Here is a 22,222-nt window from a genome sequence, read left to right as displayed (position 1 = left end):
ACAGAAGCAATGCAACACCCGCTGACTGCAACGATAGAGCTTGAAAGATCAAAGACAATTTTTAATATAACTCTGACTGGATTTGTCTGAAAGAAGAAAGTCATATACACCTAGGATGCATCGGGGGTGAGTAAAATGCAGCCTAATTTTTATTTTTGGGTGAACTAACCCTTTAATCTTATTTTACGTTTCACACTGCTCATACTTTACCTGGAGTTAACGATTAATCCTGGTTATTCATAACTTGACGTGTCACACTGTACATTCCTAAACCCTGGGTTACTGTTATTATTTGCATGCTTGCAGTGTCAACAGTCATAACTAGATAAACACACAACCACATTTGGTTTCTGACCATTGAAAATGGGCAGGATTCAACCATTTGGATATGGAGCTGCACTGAGATCTCGATATCTCTGGGTTTGAACCATAAAGGGCCTTAAAAATGAAGATTACAAACAAAAAGGATATTAAGATAACTTTAATACCTCTTGAGTTACAGGCATGCACACTTAAGAAAAATATACTTTTTTGGCACTCAGAAAGGTATGTTTAATGCATTTGTTTTGACGGAGGGAAATAATATACATTCCTAGTTTCAATATTATTTGTTCTTTAAACATTCCTCTTTAAAATAAAAATGATCATCTCTGTGAGAAGTGACCCACATTTGGTTTTTGACCACTGAAAATGTGTACAATTTAACAATTTACTCTTGGAGCCACATTGACATCCTAATATCTCTGAAACTGAACCATACAGGGGCCAAAAAAATGGAGATACTAAGAGAAAAGTTTAAGAACTAAAATATAATATGACACTAAGATATATTTAATACTTCTTGTATGCAAACATGCAAACTTTGAAAAAAAAAATATATATATATATACTGGAAAGCGCTTTTTCCCAACTGTCATCATTGGCATATAATTCAACAAATATTGCTTCCATCCATCCATCAATCATCCATCCATCCATCCATCCATCCATCCATCAGTCATCCATCCATCCATCCATCCATCCATCAATCATCCATCCATCCATCATCCATCCATCTCACCTGAGATTTTAGGCCATTTTTCCACAGAGATTGGTAGCTCTATTAGTAAAATCTGTTGACTTAAGCAATCTTTGTTGGATTATTTAACAGTGGTTACAGTTCAAAATTGTTAAAAAGCAGTTTTTGAGTATTTCTCTCCAAAGTTTGCATGTCTGTAACTCAAGAAGTATTCAAAATACCTAAATGCCCTTTTAGATTTTAATTCTTAACATACTTTTCTTTAGGTATCTTCATTTTAAAGGCCCTGCATGGTTCAGTTCCAGAGATATAGGGATCTCAATGAGACACCATGTCCAAATTGTTTAATTTTTACCCATATTCAGTGGTCAAAAACCAAATGTTGGACACTTTTGTTTTTATACAGCTGATACTTATTGTAATTAAAGAAGAATGTCTGAAGAATAAACAATATTGAAACTACAGATGTATCTTGTTTTCTAAATGGTTAGTTCACCCAAAAATGAAAATTAGGCTGCGTTTTACTCACCCCCGATGCATCCTAGGTGTATATTGTGAGAAGTGACCCACATTTGGTTTTTGACCACTGAAAATGTGTACAATTTAACAATTTACTCTTGGAGCCACATTGACATCCTAATATCTCTGAAACTGAACCATACAGGGGCCAAAAAAATGGAGATACTAAGAGAAAAGTTTAAGAACTAAAATATAATATGACACTAAGATATATTTAATACTTCTTGTATGCAAACATGCAAACTTTGAAAAAAAAAATATATATATATATACTGGAAAGCGCTTTTTCCCAACTGTCATCATTGGCATATAATTCAACAAATATTGCTTAAGTCACAGATTTATTAATAGAGCTACCATCTCTGTGGAAAAATAGCTCCAAATCTCAAAATCACTTTGACCCCCTCTACAAAATAGTGGATTACTGTAGATATACATCCATGACATATAAAAAAAATTAAAACAACAACAAATAAATACATTAAATTAATAAAAAATTTAAATAAATAAATAAATAAAAATGTAGCCAGGGGAATTTCTGAAATTTGGTTGATTTGACACGAACCTCCCTCTACAAAGTAGTGGATTACTCAGTAAATATACAACCATGACATTTAATAGTTTGCCTTTCATCTTCATTAAAGTATTCCTTTAACCAGGGAAAAAAAAAAAGAAAGAAAAAAAAAACATTTGAAAATTGAAATTAATGATTTTTTTTTATTGCCAGGGACCTCTATCTGAGGATATAATCTCTTTCCTCATGACCACTTTTCTATAATGTCCAATCATTTTGGCCCAACTGTAACAACACTACGGATGTAGGACTGTGTGGATGTGTTTTCTGTAGGGCTGGACGATATGCCCAAAATTGATATCACGATATATTTCTTAATTTCGGTCGATACGATATAATTCCGATATCGATATGAACACTATTTATCTGAAATAGAAATCTTTTGTGGTTTCTCCAGTAATGGCTGTAATCAAAGCAGCTCCGCTCATGAACGCTTCTTTATCAGATCAAATGAAAATGCCATCGAAACTTTTCTGAAGACAGTCGGTTCCCTTCAGAGATTCATTCATATAAAACACCCGCGCCACGTTTTGATTTTGAAACGTGCAGTGCTCATGTTTATTCAACGAAGTCAAACAGCACAAATAAATCAATGTATGGGAAACTGGTAATGTATATCTAAATATCGGAAATGTGTTTAAAAATCATATCACCGTTATTGAAAAAAATTATATCGCGATACATATTGATATTGAATTATTGTCCAGCCCTAGTTTTCTGTGAGCTCACAGATTCACATTTCACACTTAAAACAAACAAACAAACAAACAAACAGTGTGCAGTGTTCACTAAAGACCTACCGGGAGGGATGTGTTCGAAAACACATGCTTGTAGACAATGGGCAAAAGTTTTGAATGTGCTGCTGGTTGTGGAGTTTCCTAAGAGAAATACACTTCCAGAGAACCTGCGGCCTTATACGACCTTTATTACGCCTGAACAGAAACGCTCACCAGTGACTGTGATGCTGATCATTAACAGTCTGAAAGGTGTAGCTGCTTTGAGAAACAGTCACAATATAAACAGCATCACATCAAAATCAACTGAATCGGTTCATGCAGGTCCGTTTAGAAAAACTCTTTTTAAAACTCTTTTTTGTTTTCAGTAGCTTAAAGTCTGTTATCACTTCCTAACCTCATAAAAATGTTTTAATAATGAAAAGTTTGATTTTTGGTGAACTATTCCTTTAAAAGACATGGACAGGAACCCCGAGACATTTACCTCACACAGTTCCCTGACAGTCTTGCATCAAAGTGTAAGGATCTGAGACATTTTATGAGGCTTTTATGTCTTTACAGCATGAAGAAAATAGAAAGAGAGAGAGAGAGAACTTGGGAGAGAAAGTGAGTGAAGCTAGAGTAGAAGAGGGGGAAGGGAACGGCCACAGCTCACCGTCAGCCTTCAGACTCACTGTGTTCACGTACGAGTGTGTGTTTGTGAAGAAGGAGTGGCTCCAGAGCTGCTAAATGAGAGAGAGACCACTGGGAGAGCACATACACACATGCAGAAGAGATTGAGCAGATTTATGAGACGTGAACCCGTCGACAACAGCGCGACCGCTGGGAAAAAACATTTCAATTCAGCCCTAATTACTCACATACAGCTGTGACATCAACAAGCAGCCTAATTCACAACACATGGCCTCTCTAACACACACACACACACACACACCATCTACAGATACTTCATTATCTGCAGAAGAACCGGCAACATGCTGAAGATACCATTACACGACTCCTTACACAAGCATATTCATTATCTTAGTTTAACTCTAAACCATTTCATTATTACAATAGTTTTTTTGTTTTTAATCTTTATCCACAATGCACACACAACTCAGGCATTGCGTAACATTTCTAATAAAGTTGCATTTATCTCAATCCCAAATCAAAAGCATGTAAACTTGTCACTTACTATCGGTGAGCATGCGGTGCATTTGTCAAACGCCAAACTTGCAGGAAGAACGTTGTCAAATCTTGACAGGAATCCTCGAATCTGTAAAGAAACAAATGTTTTTAAGCTACAGTATCAGTATGGAGAAATGTTCATTAGTCTCTAGCGCCACCTGGTGTGTGGCAGTAAAGACAGCAGGCAGTAACCATTATAAAAGCCATCTTCTGTTTTATCTTAACCATCATGCTCTGTTTGGGGACCATACAGCCCTTTTAATAGCTCAAAAAATACTTAACATTTATTAGTGTAAGATTTCATGGCTTTTCCTGATCTTATGTAAAAACAGTATTAACGAAAATTTCAGCTTGATTTGTCATACATCGTCTATGAAAAAATGTTACATTACTTGTGGTTTTTGATCATCAGAGAAAAAAATGCAATGAATTTTAATAAATCATCAATAAAATCTGCTGAAAATAATGTTTATTTTGAAATAAATATTAAATATTTCTGAAAGGAAGAACCTTACATAACTATCTTTCAAATGACAAACTTACATTAATGTTAATTAAAGTTAAAGTATTGTAAATCACATCCAATTTTAAACCTGTTAAAGAGAATTCCTGTGCCTTATTTCATACACACACACACACACACAGACACACACACACACACACGCACAGACACACACACACACACACGCACAGACACACACACACACACACGCACAGACACACACACACACACACGCACAGACACACACACACACACACGCACAGACACACACACACACACACGCACAGACACACACACACACACACGCACAGACACACACACACACACACGCACAGACACACACACACACACACGCACAGACACACACACACACACACGCACAGACACACACACACACACACGCACAGACACACACACACACACACGCACAGACACACACACACACACACGCACAGACACACACACACACACACGCACAGACACACACACACACACACGCACAGACACACACACACACACACGCACAGACACACACACACACACACGCACAGACACACACACACACAGACACACATACACACAAACACGCACACACACACAAATTTAAGCTTAAAAATGTAATTATGCCAACAAATTGTAAGAAATTATGTTTTGCATTGTGCAAATGAAGTCTGTTTAGGATCATTAAGATTTTTTGGGTTATATTGTGACAATTTTTATGACAATAGCGCATATGCAAAGGCAATTTATTGTTTTCCAGAGGTTTCATTATAAGATTTTTATCTTTTATTGTAAATGTAGAAAAATGAGAAAATAGTTCGCACTAGATGTTATTTTTTAAATAATATTTTGTGAAATGGTGTGTTCAGTGATTAAACATCTGAAGACATTTTTGTAACATTACAGATGTTACTTTTGATCAATTTAATGCATCGCTGCTGAATAAAAGTATTAATTTCTTTAAAAAAATGAGCTCAAACTTTTCAATAGTGTACATATATGTGGAGCAAGATTTTTTTTCACAGTTTTTTAACAGTTAGTGGAGCGGCACAACATGACAGGAATATAAACCAAATGATCAATAAAATGCATGTTGCTTGTTATGGCTGATGAACAGGGAAGAGATGCTGCTTCATCACACCACAGCTCTGACAGGCACTATTCTCATGCGCACTATGATAATATTACTCACTAGACAATCACAGAGCACTGGTTTAGAAAAACAGCACAGATAAACCTTCAAACCCTCAGAGCAGATACGCTGCAGTTCCTCACACATCCAGCAGGGTGCAGTGTGAGCTAAAGAGAAACGAATCACCCATCATCACTGTGTGCCATGCTGTCATGTTCAGCTCAATGCAACGTTAATGCAAAAAGGTCAGAGCACTAAATCCCGTCAAGAACACTTTAAAAGGTCAGGGATTATAATGACCCAGTCGCATGTGTCCTGTTCGCCAACATCTGGCATTGTGTTCAGATTAGACACAGTCAAGAGAGCTTTTCTGATTAATCGCATTATGTGTAAGGAGTCACATATTTGCAGTTATGGGTTCTTGAGGAGGGGAGCATTATTTCAGAAGGGGCATATGAATGCTGCATGCTGGTGGAGCTAATAACCCAGAGAGCAGCTCTTTGACATCTGTAGCTGCGTCATTAGCCCCCTACGTGACAGTGTGTGGGCTGTGCTAAGCTTCAGCACACAGGCAGGGGGTCCTGCTGTGCCACTTTTATGAATTATAGTGAGATTGGAAGCAACAAATAGTAATATAAACAACTACACATAATATGTATCATTCATATAAGAGCGCGCAAGCACAGCAGAATATATGCTGGTGTTTTTACATGGTGTCCTTTAAAAGGAATCATACACTGAAAAAAAAAAAAAGAGGTAGGATTTACTTTGAAACATTTTTCACTCAAAAACAGACATAAATTTCACAAATAAACGCAACAAAAAACCCCCCAGCACATTGAGATTTTTAGTAGAAAGACTCAAATGGTCTTTTTGGTAACACTTTCTATGAAGCCCGTATTTATAATACATTATAAGAGTATTCTTAAGGCAATATAATGAATGAATAATGTATTATAAAAACCTTATAATATGTTGTATCATCTCATGAGTAATCATAACAACAGTTGTAATGCGTTATAATGTTTACTTATTTGTGGTTATAGCTTTTAAGAGTTTAATGATGATTTATAATACACAATGAACACAATGCATCCACTTACAATGGATTATATTTCCCATAGTTATAATATATTATAAATCTCATATCTTGCAGTTGTTACCTTGTTACTTTACTTAAAGCAGACAAAGACCACTTATAAATAATAATAATAACAATAATAAAAATATCGGTATCGGCAAGTACCAAAAATAAAAGTATCGGTATCGGGCGAGTACTTGGAAAAAGTGGTATCGGTGCATCCCTAGTTATAACCACAAATAAGTAAGTTTTATAATGTATTATAATTGTTGTTATGATTATTTATGAGATGAAACAACGTATTATAAGTTTTTTAATATTTTTTTATAATGCATTCATTATAATGCCTTGCTCTTATAATGCGTTATAAATACGGGCTTCATAGAAAGTGTTACCATATTTTTTTGTAAAATGTACTCCAATAATATTTGTTTTATTTACAACTTTGAAAACCTTTTTTTTTTCGTTCAGTGCATATGAAAAACAGTACAGTACAGTTTTAAATTAAAACGGTTCTTATTCGGAACCAATTCCAATACTGGAAACAAAATGATGACATTCAGTTCTGTTCGCGGGTTTTGGACATCTGTGTTCTTTCACTGATTTGGACAGAGAACCGCACTGAGACTGTGTTTCACAGCATCCCGGCAAAACAAATGATTCTGCTGAGCTGTGAGCACGCAGTCTGAACTCAACGTGATGAACTGAAGGTGCCCAGCGAAGCCTGACTAAAAAAAAAAAGACTCGTTTGAGTCCGTTTTTTTTTTAAAGAATTGATATAAAAGACTCATTACAAGCTATTAGGATTAATTAAACAGGGGGAATTGGAACTGTTATGTTGAATCAGAATCACTTCCACACAAGCCCTAATGTTCATCCCGGCAAAACAATTTATGAGGTCAGGGATCATAATGATCCAGTCGCTGCATGTGTTCTGTTTGCCAGGTTTATGAATACATAATGCATTAAAGTCACACAAGCTTTAAATTTCACACTTCACATCTTCTTGCCCTATCCATCCAGACCGATTATTTCAACTAAATGGCATCATGCTCAAAAATCTCCATGCTTGTGACATCAAAACCATGAGCTCATTATTACGGCCACCCACATTTACATCAACAACAATTTAGTAACTTGGCCCATATCAGAGGTCATGCAAATGCTAATCTCTTAAAGGGATAGATCACCAAAAAAATTGAATTCTCTGACCGTTAAGACTTTAGTACTTAAATGACCTCTGATATGATTGGCTAACCTCTGCGTATGCGTAATTCACACTGTCGATCACTGGACGGGCCAAGTCGCTAAATAACACCGCATTTAACATCACATTACATGCATTTATCAGATGCATTCTCTGGGAATTGAACCCATGACCTTGCTAGCGCTATCCTCTACAGTTCGAGCTACAGGAATGTAAACGAATAGCTCAGTCAACACAATCTTTCAGGTTTCTTTCATGGAACACTAAATGAAGTTTTGTTTAAGTTCCTGGCTGTTCTTTTCCAATAAATGAAAGTACAGGGACAGACACTGTCGAGTTTCAAAAAGGACTAAAAATAGTCACTATAAAACACTCGGAGTGACGCATTATATGTGAAGGTTAATGAGATCTGACATGGAGAAAGAGGAGCAGATAAGCTATCAAATGACTTCCATGGATTTTTGCAGGTTTTTTGTCATTTCAGTGGCTATCTAATAACACAGGAGACCATAGTGAACGACCCCACGTCCCATAAAGCTTTAGCTGTTTTTTTTTCTTTCTATTATCACATAACATTGCTTAAAATGCATCACAACTTTTCAAAAGCGCTGGCCATTTCAGAATCATCAATTGGATCACAAGGTCAAATGTCAGGTTTATGAGATTCACCTCCCAGCAATGACTGAAAAAACTAGCCATCTTCTCTATGATTCTATTTAGCTTCTGTTCATATACTGACAAATACATATATAGTTTCAGATTGGAACTCCTGTTTGTGTCATGAACACAAAGGCTGAGGATCCGAACACAGTGTTTATTCAGAGGATAATCCACAATCGTGATCCAAACACAGGCAAAAATCATTTACCAGCAAAACCGTCCAAACAACAACAAGAAACACAGACAAAGAGTAATCCAGAACAATGGGCAGAATAAACCAAGACTCAGAAATGCAGTACATAACACATGCAAGACTTCACAATGAATGACTGAATGAACCAGGCTATATATAAGCGGAGCAGACAGGGCTAACCAGACACAGGTGCAAACAATGAGTGCTGATGAGTCGGGTAAAGAGTGACAGAGCTATGGGAAGGAACATATTTAGAATACAAAGGAAAACTAGAGATGCGATAAAGCAAAAAATTATGAAAGCTCTCTTTTATATAAATCTGAGATTTTCTCCTAACCGGCCACAGGCATGACAAGATGCAACACGTTTTGTTGATCGTTTGATTTCAATTGCTTTGTCTTTGCACAGTGAAATCTCATTGGTCCACAATCAATATTCACATAACTTTATATTAGATATCTAATAAATTACAATTGGCTGTCATGTTTTGCATCATATTTGTTGTGTTTTTAAAGCGGACAAATTAAGGCTGGAATGCACTACATGATTCCTAGGAATCATACACTTGCCATGTAAATAGTTAGAGAGCAAAAACTGGGCAACAGACTTTCAAGTCGCTCTGAACACAATAAACTCAAGCAGAAACATGTGCCTTGTTGCTAGAAGACCCATGACAAATGATAACTAAATGATTTGAAAACATGTTTGATATCCTCCAACTGGATTGTATCTTAGTCTGAAGCTAACTGCACTTTCAGCAATTAACATAAACTTGTCCAGACTGTAAATCAGGGTAAAAATCAGGGAAAAAGTCATGTACTGTATTCCAGCCTTTACTGGTCATTGGCATGTCAATCGACTACAGCGTTTAATCCAGTGAACTAATCGTAATTAATTGCATACACTGATACTTGCTAATCAATATCTAGATAATTCAAAGACATTAACATTACTGGCAGACAAGTAAATGACTGAAGCGACAAAAACCTTCTTTAGAAGTCAGCTTAGACCAGCATGAATTTCAATGCCAGTTCATCTCATGCTGAGCATGATTACATCTCCACAAAGAACAAAACACAACAATCTGCAATGCCCATCTGTTCAGCAGAGTATTTACATAATAATAAAGTACATTCTTAAAATGACAAAATAAATGTATATTAGACACTGGACAGGAGCTCATAACTGACCTGATGGGGGACGAGACCCAGCGAGGTTGGGGGTTCATTCATCCGGTCATCACTGCTGCTGGCCACAGCATAACCTCTGACAGAAAAACACATCACACATCAAGAGAAGAACACTACAACAGATTCAAATTAGACTTCAGTCAGTCCCTTAAAGAGCAGGTTTATGCTTAGTTACAGTGTGTGTGTGTGTGTGTGTGTGTGTGTTAGCTGCTGCTGGATTTAGTCACAAATCCTGAGGCCATGACTGTGATTCAAATGGCAGCCAGTCAAAGAGGAAAGTACAGAGTATTTTGCTATGTTTGGTGAATTACTAATGCTTCCTATGTGTTAAAGGCAAGAAGCACTTCAATACATCAAATGCTTAGTTACAGTGTGTGTGTGTGTATGTGCGATTGGCACACAAAAATTCTCCAAACGCTCCTCTAGAAAAAGCTTGGGAAGAAGCAACACCCCTCGCAGAGCGAGCATGAATGCCCAGAGGCCAAGATAACCCAAGATAGAGCATTTCTCACCAAATGCAACAGCCTGTGTTTAGTGGCAGCACCGCCATTGCTACAGCCACCAGAACAAACAAACAACCAATCAGATTTACGCCAATGGCTCTAACAGTCAACGTAAGCCTTGGGAGCGAAATGATGCTGAAGTAATCTTGGGTAGATAACTTAGCCTTGGTTTCAACAAGGCCTTCACTAAACTAGGAGTAAAATCCATACTGGAAGACAGGAGCGTCATGCACTGTTTTTTTTCTGAGGGGGCACGAGTGAAGGCCGGGGGCCGGTTTGTCATGACACACAGCAGCCATATATGAGCAATAGTGATATTGCGTTTATACAACAGTTCGACGGAACGTGTGTAATTAAACAAGAAACAACGGAGTGCCTAATAAAACCCTCTTTTGTGCGGAACTACTTCCTTCCGCCACGGATTCAAAGCTCAAGGTGACAGTTAAACATACGTCACTTTTAGAATTCGCATCAAGGGCATGTGCTGCTTCAGTTAGGTTATTAGTGAGAAATAATGAGGTTATAACAAAGAAACAATGCGGCAAGACGTGCATCCAAATGAGAGAGAGAGAGACCGCGAAGCTAGACGTTTCTTCTTATATTAACTAACATACTCTACGATTAGCTCAGTGAATAATAAAAAAAAAACATAGACCCGGCTAGAACAAGCGGAGTGATACAAAATTGTGAAAGGGCGTTCCTGTAGCGATACCAGTACAATATCTCACGGTTCTCAACCAATCAGATTTGAGAACCAGAACGAACTGTTGTATAAATTGTAATATCTTGTGCTAGCCAATCAAAAGAGTTAGCACTAGGCTAAGCTAGATCAAAAGTGTGCATTATTGTGCTGTCTTCTTATAGCTAATCAAAGCAGCTTTTCTTAACCAGTTAAAGCTAGATTAAGCTCAATACCTTATCAGAAACAAATGTATGGAAGGATATTTTCAAAAGGAATTGCAAATTGTATTTTCAGTTGCGTTTTCCATATATGGACGCATACATTGTGACATAATCCAAACTTACAAATCTTGCATTACCGTTTGCGTTTTTGCTTTCGCGAACGCTTAGTGAGTGCCAAATTTCAAATGGAAAAGCAAAGTTTGTTTGCAACTGCATTTCCCATGTCTTACGAGTTATGAGCCTGTCATATTTAAATAGCAATATTAATTACCACGTCTGCTTTTTCACTCTCTCTGCGTCGCGCATGTAACCTGCCAAAACTCACATGGAATCGCAGTTCCTTTAGCATTTGAATTCCCGATGCCTTACACGGAAAGCTGTCAATCAGTGTCAGGGGCGGGAGTTAGAGAAGATTTATATTTTAAATAAATGCTCTTCTTTTTAACTTTTTATTCATCAAAGATTCCTGAAAAAGTATGACAGGTTCCAAAAAAATTTAAAGCAGCACAACAGTTTCAGCACTGATAATAAATCAGCATATTAGAATGATTTCTGAAGATCATGTGACACTTTATACTGGAGTAATGATGCTGAAAATTCAGCTGCGTATCACAGAAATAAATTACATTTTAAAGTGTATTAAAATAGAAACCATTATTTTATATTGTAATAACATTTTGCAAGATTTCTGTTTTTTTCTGTATTTTTGATCAAATAAATGCAGCCTTGATGAGCAGAAGAAACTTCTTTAAAAAACATTACAAGTCTTACTGATCTCAAACTTTTGAGCAGTAGTGTGTGTATATATATATATATATATACATATATATATATATTCTAGCTTCATGCAATCTTTTTTATCAATGCTTGAATATGGGTAAGTTTCATGGAAAAAGCAACATTTTGAACAAAAAACTGAGAAAATTGCTTTTTTTAAAATTTTGATAAAGACTACGTCTGGATGGGATTCAGATCGATGATCAAAACACAGATGGAGTCGATCGCTTCCATCAAAACAGCCAAAGCGTCGCAGTCCTAAACCACTTACTAGATCGACATTTCATTCGGTAATGTTAGGCACTCTTGATTTACAGTGGAGATCAAAATTAGAGAACAATCTATAAATACTTGATTTTTTTCTGAAATATTGTTAATCTTCATCGCTCAAAATTTGTAGGAATATTTTAGCCGTGGGTGTACCACTGTCCTACTAACACGTTTGACAAAATAACCAAAGCATTTAAAAGAAAACCTTTATTTTGTGGGAAAACACAGCGATCAAAATTAGAGAACAGTAACCACTGGAACACGAAAGAAGATTACAACTACAATTTTGGAGGGTTACAGCTGTCAGAAATGAGTAGGAAGTGTAGAGGCCCTTGCTTTGAATGACTTCAGCACATCTGCGGCCGCAGGACAACACTAGTTTCTCACACTGCGCTGGTATGATCTTGGTCCACTCTTCTTTCAGTCTCATCCATAGCTCGGTAACTGTAGTGGGTTTCTTAGCCATAACTTTGTCGCCAAGGATTTTCCAGAGATTTTTAATTGGGTTTTAGATCAGGACCCTGAGGACCCAAAGAAATTAAACTTGCTCTCATCACTGAAGTGAACTTTGGACCACTTCTCCTCTCTCCACACAACATGCTCCTCAGCAAAGGTGAGTCTAGCCTTTTGATTATTTCTGCTAATGAGTGGCTTGGTCACTGCAGAGTGTGCTTTCAGTCTGACTTCTCTTAAACGTGCCAAGACAGATCTATGCCTTGTTCATTGCTGAACTGGTGAGCAATTCCAGCTGCAGTGTTGAACCGATTCCCCATTGAGAGTCTCCGCATTATCCTGTTCTCTCGTGCATTTGTCTTGCGTTTAAAGAATCGTGCATTTGATGATTGCGTTATTTTACATATGCATCTGCTTACATATGTGATCGCTTGTTCATGCTTCTTCTTCACCTGTGTTTTGATCCAGACAGGATCCTGACGGGAATCTGCCAAGGAGGCTCCTCCAGCAGAGATCTTTGGGTTTGGCCTGGTCTGAAAACCAAACTTGGGATGGCCGAAACTGAGCTACCAACAGTATCCTGTCTTGTCATATTCCCAAAAGCAGGCATATTGTCGGGAAGGCATAACGATTCTGATGCGCCAAGAGTGTCCTCTTCCCAGAAATTCACCCCACAGTGTTACACTCTTCAGAAACTCAGACTAATGGCTTACCCATAATCTACCTCACTCTTTAAACAAAGATGGGAAAAATATTTCAAAATCCAAAAAATTATTCATCAAAGAATTAATCAGTCTGAACTCATGCATCACCGAATCTGCCGTTAATGTGGTTTCTGAATTCAAAAGCGTTCTCCCATAACAGTTTGACAGATGAAAACTCCCTACAGTTGTGGACCTCTTATCATACAAGGGTGCTGTCCTGTGTTGCAGCATATCTGAAAGCTTTCATCCAGGCCCAGCAGAGGCTCGATCAGCGCTCTGTAACAGCTTAATGCATCTGAAGAGAAACCGTCTGGAAGATGTCAGCGCTATCTAGGGCACTGAGTTGCCCTTGCTTTCTAAAGACTTCCTTGAATGCAAAACATGGATGAAAGCTTTCTATACCCTCTCATCCAACTGGAAATACATAAAAAGCAACATACAGGCTTTCTGCACTCCAGATATGACATTACAATGCAATTGCTATCACTGCTGTTTCGTTTCAGAGTGACTTAAACATAGGGTTAGAATGAAACCAAGATGGAACTAACATGGTGTGAAGTGTGACATTTCTGCTTCACTAGTGTCACCAAAATGAAGGCGTGTTCGAACGAGCCGTTTTAGGGGGGTGTGGCTGACTCTTAACTTTTATAAAGAATATCTCTTTGGATTTGAGACTTTAGTCTTTGCAAATTTACAGATCTTCTTTATGCACCAAGAGCTTGTAACACTCCAAAAAGAAAGGAAAAAATGAAATCGCATCATATGACCCCTTTAACTGTTTTTGACATTTAGCACATTTGCTATTGGTCAGTGAAACAGCCAGCCAGCCCTGCCCTGAACTCACGCTGTTTGTTGAGTGTTGCTGTGCAATGCTGCTAATCGATAAAGCAGATCAATGTTATGAAAGCACCACAGTGTAACAGTGTTAGACTTTTCAAAGGAATCAAGCCACACATTATATTTATAGTTGTTTTGGCATATTAAATTGGTATAGAAGTAAGTATTATAACACAAAAAATACACATTTCTATAATGTTCTGCCTTCTGTTGAGTCTTTTTGGATTGTAGCTTTTCCTTTTTTTTGTGGACTCTTGTATCTTGGATTTCTCTCTGGCCTGATATTTATGGACAGCTTTTCTGTTTGGATTTCCTTTTTGTATTTTCTATCAAGGAGTGTGTTTTGAGTTCCTCTGTGGCAAATTCTTGTTAAACGCTGTCTAAAACTGTATCAGCTGTAAAGAACTCTAAAAGTCAGGTATGGTGTGGACAAGACCCAGCCTGCCAGCTGTGTGCAGCCCCGGCAAACCTCAGGCATATCCTGGTGGGTTGTAAGACCAGCCTGACACAGGGAAGGTACACATGGTGCCACAATCAAGTACTGAAGTGCTTGGCGGCAGCAATAGAGACCAAGAGAGTGTCAACAAACGCCATCCCACAAAATGCCAAGAATACCTTACCAAAAAGGCAGTCCTTTGTTAGGGAAGGGGAGAAAAAGCGGGCTAAGTGCCTGTCCCCTGACGCAGGCCAGCTGAATATAGCCAGGGACTGGGAAATGCCAGTCGACTTAATCCACAGACTCACTTTCCCATTTGAAATTGCAGTCACCAATCTGTGCCCAGACCTAGTTCTCTGGTCCAACTCCAGTAGGATCATCATAATAGTCGAACTGACAGTCCCTTGGGAAGAGGCCATTGACGAGGCCTTTGAAAGGAAGAATCTGTGATATGCCAACTTGGCAGCTGAGGCAGAGGAGTGGGGCTGGACAGTGGAAGTGGGTTGCAGGGGCTTTGTGGCTAGTTCCACTATAAGGCTGCTAAAGGAGTTGGGCATCAGAGGACAGGTCCAGTGGAGGATAGTCAGGGAACCGGCCACTGTCGCTGAAAGAAGCGGATGGACACAGTGTAATCAGATAAGGTGTCTCACTGGCAACATCCATGAAAGATAAGTACACATCATGTACAGCATAACATACCATTAAAACGTCAAGGATCCCCACCCGATGACTGCAGCGAAGAATTGTACCGTCTTCATCTATCCATCTTACCATACTAGTTCTTTTTCTTATTGTTCCCCAGTCACGCATAAAGCATTTGTAAATTCACGACTGATTATTGGGTATTGAGGCAAGAACCACGGACATGGATTAGGCCATGATCCTGGATTCTTGCTGAACCAAAATCAGAGCGTAACAATTGCTGCGTCTCGCTGTGTTCTGCTCACAGCGAAGGGAAAATGTTCTATGGTGTGGATAAACGGTGCTGAATATTGGGATCATAACACCTAGTCCTATCATGCAAACCATCTAATGTATGAATTTTAGAAGATTACTTCCAGGGTCTAAAACTAACATTTTGCCACACCTGCCAATGGCTGGTGACTTGAGAAGATTTATCAGCCACATGTATAATGCATTATAAAGCTATTAATAATGCACATTGTAATGCATTATATCATTTCATCAATAAATGTAAGCAAAGTTAAAATGCATTATAATATTTGAGGGTTTGTTTATCGGCTTATTATTTTATTTATTTATTTATTTTTTGAGGGTTATATGAGGGTTTGTTTTTATATTTTAATTGCATTATACTTTTTAAAGGTATAACAATGAATACATAAGTATTATAATTTTGGTTACAATTATTAATGAGATCATACAATGCATTATAAGGAGCATCACAAAGCATAATTAATGCATTAGAACTATTTTTTTTATAATGCATTATATATAAATGCTTTGAGTAAAGTGCTACCAAATTATTACTATTTTTAATAAAAAAATAGAACAATAGAAAAAAGTACTGCTGGACTGTAAAGTATATAATAATTATTATTATTATCATCAATACAATTAAAATACTAATATTTATGGTTGTTTTTTTCTTTGCTTTCAAACATTTTGTTGACAACAGATTTATAGACCATCTTCTCATTCTAAACTTCTGAAGATATATGGCGCATATTGCATTTTCAAATGCATGTTATTAGCGATTCAAACTCACAGCACTTGCATACAGAGCAGCATTTACTGCGAACGGCAGGGATGAGCGGTTCACATGAAAACTCACTCTGAAACACTCAGATTATACAGATTATATATTTACATAACATTTTCAGTCATCGTTAGAAGTCATTAAAAAAAGTTTAACTAGCACGTTTTATATACTCGCCGAAGCTGATTTTTACTCACATTTGGCACTTGATGAGTGTTAATTTTAGGCCCTAGCCTCTTCCCTACACAAGGAAAGCTGCAACAGTTGAGTGCATGAATGAAGTGTCCAACGTTGCACACTTTGTTTTATATTTATATATATATATTTTTTTTTTTTTTCTTCAGTTAATTAAGTGCATCACCTGGGTATTTGGAGTGCACTTCTTCTTGTTGAAATTCCCTGTGTGAACACAATGCTCACACTATTTGTACAAAAAAATGGCATAGGAAAGTGGCAAGCTGTTCAGTTCCTACAGTACATTTCAATACTGCCTCAGCCTCGCATTCCTCATCATTTTCTACAATGCATGAGTCCTGCTCTGGGATACTATATGGATGGAAGAAAGCATGGTTTACAGTAGCAGATGTGTAATGTTTATTTGTGTGAAGTTGAGGCACTCACCCCTCTAGGTGCTGGAGTACAGAGACCATCAGCTCCACGGCCAGGGCTCCAGCGATCATGGCCAGACCGGGACGGCTCACAGTGCACTGCTGGTCTAGAGTTCTGTCTCTGGTAGACTAATGACGGAATAAGAGTTTACTAACAGGTCGAGTAACAACTGAAATCATGGAAACCAACATATTCATTATTCAGTCTGTAAAAGTGTTTTATTTTGGACCTGTCTTCAATCGTATTTTGCTGTAGGATATGATTTCCAGATAAAAGCGTCACTTTAGCATATGACTGATTGGTTTCAGCTGCACATTTGATATTCTGATATAATACGTGTCCTGAGAAAAACCTAATTTCAGCTAGGAAAGTGATTAAAAAAAACTTGATTAAAACTCACGTCCCCAGGGGCGACCACGTCATTACAGAAGTAGCAGCCGAGACGATGTCCAGGTATGTTGGAGAATAGAGATGCTCCTGAAAGTGAACAGAAGGCATGCTTATAATAGAAAAAAACAACAAGAAAACATCAGAATACAGCACCTCTTAGATCTTCAAGTTTGCTAAACAGGTTCCACACCTTTTGACCAATGAATTTCTATGAACCTTGACCAATAAATGCAGTGAACCGATCTTTTGAATGAGGAGAGCTGGATATATATTTAAACGGATCATATGTATAAGAGCAAAATAAATGTTGGAAATTTTTGGAAGATGGCAGATATATTTACCAATTTGCCTGTTTGAACTTTTGTCATCTGATCACAGTTTTACAGATAAGATCATTACATTTCAATTACGCAAGAACTTAATTCAGTTACACCCAATAAAGAGGTAAACTCCTCTGGGGTCATTTCCACTCAACCATTACTGGACTGGATCTGTTCGCTGAATGCAGCAATTACATGCCTACATTACAAGACAGACACGATGAAAGAAAAGGGACTCTGGTTATATTTGCACGGCTAAGAAATGAAACACATTTAAGAAGCGTCCAACATACTCAACATTTTGTAGATTTATTTACGTAGGCATTATATATAAAAAAGCTGATTGTAGATGCTGTCCTTCTTATTTTGTAATGCAGAAGAAAGCTGCTTTTTGTCAACTTCATATTCATTAGCCGCTAAAAAAAAAACATGAAAAAAGAGCAAGTAATCATGACCCAAAAGTAATTAGGAATTTTCCATCAGAGCCATGGATATGATCAGCCCAATTCAAGCTTGAAGTAGCACCTTCATGGTTTTTCATGAGTCACACAACAGGCGCAGAATGAGTCACGAGCCATTCACACAGGAGGCGCTCTTGCATTCACAGCTCAAAGGAGTGACAAAGAATAGAACAGAAAGCAGGGGTCTTGATTTAACTTAACACAGTCCTAAAAACACAGTGCTCATGGTGCGAGACAATGAAAAGCGTTAAGATGGACGTAAAAATATGTCCATCTACAAGAATGGTAAAAATATCACAGGTGGAATACAAGAATCTGTTTTGTGTGAATGTCCCTCAAGCTCTATTGTACCTCAGATCATACCTCAGACTAGGGCTGCACGATAAATCGAAATGGAATCGAGATCGCGATTCGACAGAAGCTGCGATTGTCATGCGTATCTTTCAGTGAAGCACGGTTCTGTGATCAGCAGTAAATCTCCATCCGAAGGCCAGAGGGCGCTCTCGCGCTGAAACTCCAAATACGCCTCGCAGAAGAAACCCAGGAAATGCCTATCGCTGCAGCTGAATAAACAGAAGATTCAACTGCTTTCATTGATTCAACGTGACTAATAAACACACGACTACGGCAATATACGGTTTATCTGAGTTCTTATTATTATAATTTTCATTAAAATAAAGTATATTTATAATGCAATGCCTTTATCACTGCTTAAATACTATGAAATATATTGCGTGCCTTATTCTGTGTAAGAAGCCACATCATCTCACAGAAGGATTTATTTCAAACACTCAACTGACGTTATGAAGTGAGTTTGGAGTAAAAAATATGTTATTAAATGTGGTATTTTCACATGCTTTCAGATGGAGCAGCATTTACTTCACAGAGCCGTAGTTCACTGAGAAGCTATGCAAACAGCTGTCATTATCGCGAACGATTTCTTCGATTTCATAATCACGCAATAAAATATTTTTTATTTGTTTTTATTTTTTTGCGTAACTTGTCAATGAACTACGGCTATGTGTAGTAAATTCTGCTCCATCTGAAAGCACGTGATGATGAGTTCCTGCTGATTACAGAACCGGCATTACTATCAAAATGCGCATGACAATCGCATTCGATTAATCATGCAGCCCTACTTAATATGTCGATTAAACTTCAAAAGGCTGTGATTTCACTGAATAAACTTGAGTGCTGCATGCTTCAAAGTCAGGCGCAGCTACTTTGTGTACTGCGGTTACCGGGGAAACCACTATATTTCTACCGTTCCGAAAGCGAAACCTGCTGGCAGAGAATGAATTCGCTTTTTTAATAAGCCCGTCTGCTATTTTTGCGCCATATTTTTAAATGTAATCGTGCAATAAAATCGTCTGCGATTTTTTTGCGTAACTTGTCAGTGAACTACGGCTATCTGTAGTAAATGCTGCTCCATCTGAAAGCACGTGATGATGATTTCCTGCTGATTACAGAACCGGCATTACTATCAAAATGCGCATGACAATCGCATTCGATTAATCGTGCAGCCCTACCTCAAACTGAGAGCTCAATGCAGCAAGAACAGGCAGCATAACTTTGTGTCCTATAGTAAAAGGCCATTAGCTAGGTTGGATAGATAGTCTTAACAAACAGACTCCGGTACTTCAGAGTAGAGCTCTAAATATAAGACTAGAGAACTATGAATAATACCAAAAAATACATTCAATTATATTGACTATCCACTTTATTCCTACACCCCATGACGCTTTGAGCGAATTATGTGTGTAACTTCCGTTAAGCTGTAAACCATCAGTGAAAGGCTCGCCCTATGAACGCAATAATAAGTTTTTTTTTTTTTTTTATCTGGGTAGAATGAGATGGCATTATTCTACTCGCCCTTCAACCATCGAACATTAAAATGACATTTAAAAGTGTAAAAGCATAAACAAGGTACTTTCAACAGACTATGAATAACCCCAAAAGCACTACTCTTTCCACAGCAATAACGGACGGGTGAAATATCACTCTAATATATACGTTGCCTTAATCAAAAATTTTCATTAACTTGCGTTAAGCATTGCGTGATAATATTTCAAAGTGATTTCCGTCATTTCGACAGATGATAAATTGTATTTACCTGTGAAAACAAACAAACCTGGAAAGAGACGTGAGGAGGAGAAAAATTGGAGATTTTTCGTGCATTCCAGAGAATTATTAATGGGATACATCGTAAATTAAACCGAGAGAACAGAATGTTGTCCTTTTTCATACTATTACAGCGGAATGCAAAGGGAATAAAGAAAATAATCATGAGGAAAAAAATGCAGCGACTGAAAAGAGCTCTTGCCATAGATATTCTTGTTATAACATGTCACGTTAAAATACCAAGCGTTATGTTATTCTCATGATGTCTGAAAATAAAACATGAAGGCAAATCGACAGCTCATTCAGTCAAAGAGACGGATAAGCTTTATTTATAGGGCAACCTTTTTGAATGGAAGTTCCCTAAACCGGAAGTGCCACCCATAATTCAAAACGCAGTAGGCTCGTCAGGAATAAGGTGGATGGAAAATTCAGATATGAATGTTAGATATGACAGGCATGGTGATCACAATTTTGTAATTCAAACAAAACAGCTGATAAAAACATCACAAGTAATCCACACCACTCCAGTTCATCAATTAACGTCTTGTGAAGCCAAAAGCTGAAACAAATCCATCATTAAGACGTTTTTAACTACAAACCGTTGCTTTCGAGCTCATAATCCATAATAATGCTTCCTCCAGTAAAAAAAGCCATCTGGTCTGAATCAGGAGAGAAATCTGCACAGATCAAGCACCGTTTACGAGCCAAAACAGTCCAAAACAGCTCTAAACAAATATGTGGCTGGATAACAAATATGTAAGAGCTATTAGAAACTAGAGGTCGACCGATAGTGGATTTTACCGATACCGATAGCTAGGTGGGACCACACTGGCCGATACCGATTAATCAACCGATAGTTTTTAAAATGGATGCTGAACGAAAACTAAAATAGTGCTTTACTATTTAAAAACAAAAAATACTGAAACAGTACTGAACCATACTTTGTACATAAAATGTGCAAATTATATATTGATCATTAAAGTTATAGTTCATTAACTAATGTTAACAGAAGCAACTTCAAAATGTAAAAATATATGAAGTCATTATGTACATTAACAATGATTTGGGACAAATATAATGTAATTTAACGGAAAACTGTGTGAATGCGCTCTGCGGCGCGGCAGGATTTCTGTCACTAAATCAACATATCAGCATGCTTTCTCACGTCACAGCTTTAAATCTGCAACTTCAATGGATAACAAACGCATTAAAGTGGATATAGCTGGATATAAACTAATGCAAATAGACGGTAGCAATCGTAACATTAAACATTTGGGTCAGACTTGTGTGTGTTTTGGTCACATTGATTTAATGGCTTGAGGTGCTGCTAATGTGTGCGTCCTCTCAGCCTTGACAGCAAACATACTGCTGTTCTTTCTCCACTAATGCAGCATCTAGTCAACAAAATAATTACTTAGTAATGAAATGAAAGCATGCACTACAGCAGTGGTCTTCACTATTTTTTTCATGGGAGCCGCACTGATATGACATCCAGTCATAAATAGCATGTCTTTTTATCAATCTGTCATATGCAATGCAATGCAATGCAATACAAAAGGGGCTATCATTCTTTATCATTTACCAGTCAAATTTGTAACTGAGACAAGATTATTTTTAAAAAAGCAGGATTACCTTAATGCTGGAAAGACCTTAAGTTATTTTATTTTTTATACTAGCCCATCATGTATCTAACCATCCAAGTGCACATTCGGCGTTAAGAGCTGTTAAGATTAAAACT

At 37.5% G+C, this 22,222-nt stretch overlaps 1 protein-coding gene across 1 annotated transcript in view; it reads right to left on the bottom strand.

Annotated features, from left to right (window-relative positions):
• Window positions 1–22,222, bottom strand: part of LOC107758190 (ubiquitin-like modifier-activating enzyme ATG7) — a 74,113-nt gene that overhangs the window by 29,659 nt on the left and 22,232 nt on the right. The window contains exons 13-16 of the mRNA XM_016575867.1: window positions 17,593–17,669; window positions 17,205–17,320; window positions 9,981–10,056; window positions 4,023–4,103 (exon numbers count right to left, since the gene is read on the bottom strand). Of these exons, the coding sequence (XP_016431353.1) occupies window positions 4,023–4,103; window positions 9,981–10,056; window positions 17,205–17,320; window positions 17,593–17,669 (350 nt within the window). The remainder of the gene's footprint in view (window positions 1–4,022; window positions 4,104–9,980; window positions 10,057–17,204; window positions 17,321–17,592; window positions 17,670–22,222) is intronic.

This window comes from Sinocyclocheilus rhinocerous, unplaced genomic scaffold, assembly GCF_001515625.1.
Source record: "Sinocyclocheilus rhinocerous isolate Xijiao unplaced genomic scaffold, SAMN03320098_v1.1 scaffold1574, whole genome shotgun sequence".
Taxonomy (NCBI): domain Eukaryota; kingdom Metazoa; phylum Chordata; class Actinopteri; order Cypriniformes; family Cyprinidae; genus Sinocyclocheilus; species Sinocyclocheilus rhinocerous.
This window is presented reverse-complemented; position numbering and strand designations above follow the sequence as displayed.